The 4,967-nt window shown below is 45.0% G+C and overlaps 1 protein-coding gene across 2 annotated transcripts in view; it reads left to right on the top strand.

The window, feature by feature from the left end:
- Window positions 1–2,856: 2,856 nt before the first annotated feature.
- ostm1 (osteoclastogenesis associated transmembrane protein 1) overlaps window positions 2,857–4,967 on the top strand; it is a 6,594-nt gene continuing 4,483 nt past the window's right edge. For both annotated transcript variants that reach the window (XM_008299242.1, XM_008299240.1), the window contains exons 1-4: window positions 2,857–3,288; window positions 3,843–3,957; window positions 4,669–4,766; window positions 4,849–4,959. In XM_008299242.1, the coding sequence (XP_008297464.1) occupies window positions 2,923–3,288; window positions 3,843–3,957; window positions 4,669–4,766; window positions 4,849–4,959 (690 nt within the window). In that variant the 5' untranslated portion in view covers window positions 2,857–2,922. The remainder of the gene's footprint in view (window positions 3,289–3,842; window positions 3,958–4,668; window positions 4,767–4,848; window positions 4,960–4,967) is intronic.

Below are 4,967 nucleotides of genomic sequence, written 5' to 3'. Positions count from 1 at the left end.
GCTAACTAGCTAGCAGAACGCTATTAGCTAGTTAGCCATTTAGACAGGCAGTGATGCATGGAGGCCTGGAAACCACCACTTTATTCATCCAGTTGTATGTAAGGAAAGTAAAACTTGCTTTCTTGCGCCTCTACTGCTGCTGATACATCACACACATCATTCTAATGACATATAGGCCTCTGAAACGCTCCCTCCTTTAGGTGCACACGGCGCTGACTCCTGGCTCATGTGCTGCAGGTCGTGTGAAACTGTCCGACTGTGTTTGAACATCACTGAGTAAAACTGAGCTGCACGTATCTTCATGTACCCGCCGTCTTCTTCTCCTGGTCCTGCAGGATTCATTGTCTCCCAGACTGAGTCCTTCCTCCTGCTCCTGAAGGGCCCTCGTCATCTTCATCACATGGTCTAATTTATGGACCTAATTAGTGATTTTTGTCCTCTTGGTTTCTCTATCAAATGCTAATGAAGGCGTGTTCTGGTCACCTCACATGGGGGTGTTTTAGTGGGAGCTCTGCTGATTAGAGGGACAGCTGAGCCGAACCTATAGGCTTATATACTGATTAATAATAATCATAATAATTAGCATTATGTTATTTACGTATAGGATGAATTTTTGCTTTTAAAAAAAAGGTATTTGTGATAAAATGCTAAAAAGCGAGGTGTAACCATCCACAGCAAGAAAAAGGATCATGAAGGGTTTACTTTGTAATCACTCCTTCTTTCTGAGAGCCACACTAGAAGATAATAAAGGAACGGAGGAACATCTGAACAATTAGGTGAACTCTGGTCAGGAGAAGAAGAGTTAACGAGCTGCCGGTGCCATGTGCAGCGAGGGGAGCACCAGGGGCCAGAATCCATATTTATCAGCCGAGTGGTGCGCCGGCTGCAGAATAGGCCGCTAATGCTGCGTGCATCCTCTGCCCCCTTATTTTCATTAGGCTCTGATGACAGCGGAATTGATGCGGCCCGTAAGTTATCAAGAGCCACTAATTTCACATTAACGACCATTGACTGCGGTCGCTTGATTCGAGGGGGTTTTTGACAATTATCACAATCAGGATTGGAGCCCAGATCGTTTACCTTGACTCCGTGATTATTTGCTCGGTGCCGGGCGTACATTGCAAAATTGTATGGTGTCAAAAACCCCGTAAATAACGAGGAGACCAGGAGGAAGGAGCTATCTGCACCCCACACCCACACCTCCCCCTTGTTCAGACTGCAGGCGGTGACCTACAGCACCGAGAGAATAGCATCAGAGCATCTCATCCAGATAGACAGATGGATGGATAGATAGATAGATAGATGGATGGATGGATGGATGGATGGATGATGGATGGAGGATGGATGGATGGATGGATGGATGGATGGATAGATAGATAGATAGATAGATAGATAGATGGATAGACAATAAGGTCGACTCGCTCTCTTTATATTACAGTTGTATGCCTGAGACACGCTGACAAAAACATATCACAGTGAGTGTATTGGAACTGGATCAATCTTTTTCTTTTTTTTTTTTTTTTTTAAAGGAATTAGTTTTCCTTAATGTGTAGGAAACCTTCCAGGAGAAAAGATGCTGATGTGTAACAGCAGCCGACCTGATCAGATGCCGTGATCTAATGATAACTTGTGTGACAGCAGAAATGTGTTTTCCTTGACGCTGGTGCTTTGTTCAGTGATGAGAGAGGCCAGTCGTAGGGAAGCATCCACACACACAGTAGTCCTGCTGCTGCTGCAGATATCCTGCTGGGAGACGGCCAACCTGAAAACTCTCCAAACAACTACACAGACAGAGTTATGTCATATACAAGGGACATAACTGACTAGCTAAGTGCATTAAATGTGAGAAGTCCACGTTGTGGAGCCTGTACTGAACTGTGTACGGAGGGAAAGTGGTGCATTAGAGGATTTATTCACCCAGCAGCCTTTCTAGATGTCTGCCAGACAGCCTGTTTGCAGAAACTTGAGGGTTAACAGGAAGTGGAACTGTGCAGATGTAGGTATGAATTAGCTTTTTCACCCCCTCTTTATACAATGATGATGACTGTTATGATTGAAAAACTAAAATAAAAATCATATGGTGGAGTTGGTGCGCATTTAAATACAGGATCCAGAAAATGATTCCTGTAAAAAGAAAAAGACATGATGACCAGGTTGACGGAAAGACAGACGGATTTTTCTTTATATATATACATATCCATTACATATGGACCAATAAATACAGTGAGAGCTGAAATGTAAAAGACAGCACAAACTATTTATTTATTGCATGAAGCAAAGTAAGTCTGTCAGCCAGGTGTGTCCTCTGTACGACGGCTTAAAGGTGAGTTACTCTGAGTGTGTCCAGCAGGATGACAGCATGTTCAGTGAGGAGGTGGGAGTTTATTAAAGGTGTGATTTTAACAGTGATTCTAACTGTGCACTGCTTTACAGTGTATTCTACTGAACAAGAAAATAAATAAATACGTATAAAACAACGAGGATGTATGAGGAGGTTTAAGATCTGCAGGCTGACTCACCCTACGGAGAATAGATGAGTAATAAAAGTGAACTGAACTGTTGTGGTGTAAAGTTCTGTTAATAAACTTATAAACTCAAACAGCATCCTTAAATATGATACTTTATGCTGCAAATGCACCTCGAGAAGTGACACGTTGGTAATTAATCATGAATATAATTATGAATCTGTTTGTTCATTTTGTGTTTTATTTTCTAATGTGTTTATTTTTTTAGGGTATAAATAAAGTTGTCAGAATTGAATTGCATTGAATACATTCGAAGATAACGAGGCTTTGATGTACTCTCGCGAGATTTTACAGCAGTCACATGATGCCGTTGGGAGTAAACGAGGAAGTCATGTGTTGTTTTGAGTGAAGCTGGAGGAGAAGCTGGAGGAGAAGCTGTCCCTCTCCGTGTTCAGACATGGCGCTGAACAAGAGCAGCTGGTTTTTGGTGTTTTTACTGATAAATATCGACGCTCTCGTGTCCGCCGACGTGGACTTCACCGCTCCGGAGTCAGCGGACCGACCGGAACCGGCTCTGAGCGCCGCCGCTGCTGTGTTTAAGCCCGCCGTGGACTCGTTGTTCTCCCTCAACCTGCTGTCCTCCTTCCCAGAAGACCTGGAGATCAGCGACTACTGCACCGAGCTGCTCAACATCTTCGGCCAGCGGTACGTGGACTACGTGAAGTGCCTGGTTCCGGCTGCTCGGCCCGTCCGAGTGTGTCAGAACTGCTTCTCCAGCTACGGCAGCCTCGTGGACACCTACACGAACATCTCATCGGACCAGGTGAAGTCACTGTGTGTGTTCAGGTTGGTGCTAAGCGGCCCCCGCTGGGCTGGTTGCTAGAAGAGGACAGGCCTCGTTTAAACGCAGACGTGTCGTCGGTCACGAGTCTTGTGCTGTGACCGTGGGCTGCTGGTGCTGGTGGTGCTGGTGCTGGTGCTGGTGGTGGTGGTGCTGGTGAGACATGAGAGGAAACAGTCTCTGCAGTCACCAGCAACGTGTGTTTTCAGTGGATCTGTCTTCCAGGATGACACAGAAACAGCAGGAACACCTTGGCAGACAGGTGGTGACTGGGTTCATGGTCATCACAGGATCACTCCAGCATCACTTTGACTTGTGGCTTAAAACTAATGATAGACCAACTACAGCTGTACCTCTGCTGTATGCGCTCCACCACCACTTACACCGCACTCTTCATTATTCACTTATGTGTTTCTGCCTGACTAGCTTTTTAGCTCCTGGATGCTTGAATTTCTTTCGGGATCAATAAAGTATCTATCTATCTATCTATCTATCTATCTATCTATCTATCTATCTATCTGTCTATCTATCTCTAGATGGGTCCTGGTAACGTGAGCTGCAGGGACAGCCTTCTGCGCAGCGATCGGCTCATGCTGGTTTTCCAGCTGTACAGCAACCTGGACGATCTGTGGACCAGGTCTCTCTGTAAACGTAAGTCGTCTGCAGGAAACCTTTAGCGTGCAGCGTTCTGTGCATTAGGACTGTGAGCATTTCCTTGAACTCGCACTTTTAATGGAAGTGAGCAGCAGACAGACTGGATGCTGCAGAGGTCAAACATCTGACAGGAAGTGGAAGTGGAGCCGTAGCGTGTCGTGACTTTATGAGATAATTACATCAGATGTGGCAAATCGTGAAAGTCCAAGAGCAGGATTGTGCCATCCAGGGCTGTTTGGTTTGTTGAAGGCTGCAGCTCATGACCATTTAAATACTCAGTTAATCTGGTTATTATCTCCTTGACTATTATTTGTTTGAGCCATAAAGTGTAAAAATTCCTCTGATCTCTTGTTTTCTAAACTCTGTGTGTCGCAGATGTGTGTTGATGCACCATAACACTGATGGACACGCTGACCTGTGATGTCTGGTCTTATGACTCCACTCCTGATCTGCCCCTTATCATTCATGATGTGTTTGAACAACACATACTTATTCCCCTACGTTAAATAAAAATGATAGAACTGAGTAAATATTGCATGCTGTGTTTATATTATAGTCAGTTAACCTTCACAAAGATCAAAGAATAGCAACAAACTTTAATGACTGAGATGCAGGAACCAACAGCCGCAGCGCCTGTTGGAGTCATCGACTGTAAACCAAAGTCACTGTAACCTGGTTCAAATCTGGCTTTTGTGTTCTGTTGTGCAGAGTGTCTCACTGACGGGCTCCACAACCTGTCCAACACAACGCTGTACTTCATGACGCTGCTCAATCAGACCATCAGCTGCTTTGATAAGTACAAACAGGTACGCTGTGAACGAGGTGATGATGTCCGTCTGTCGTGAGTTTATCCTCAGAAGATAACTACGATGGCTGTCTTCTACGCAGGGGAACCACACAGAGCTGTGCAAGAGCTGCAAGAACACATACAGAGGCCTGAACGAGCTGTACGGTGGAATGGAGAAGAACCACACTCTGTGTATTGACATAGAAGATGCGGTATGTAT

This window comes from Stegastes partitus, unplaced genomic scaffold, assembly GCF_000690725.1.
Source record: "Stegastes partitus isolate 25-593 unplaced genomic scaffold, Stegastes_partitus-1.0.2 Scaffold1395, whole genome shotgun sequence".
Classification (NCBI taxonomy): domain Eukaryota; kingdom Metazoa; phylum Chordata; class Actinopteri; family Pomacentridae; genus Stegastes; species Stegastes partitus.
The sequence above is the reverse complement of the archived record's forward strand: the minus strand, read 5'-3'. Positions and strand labels throughout refer to the sequence as shown.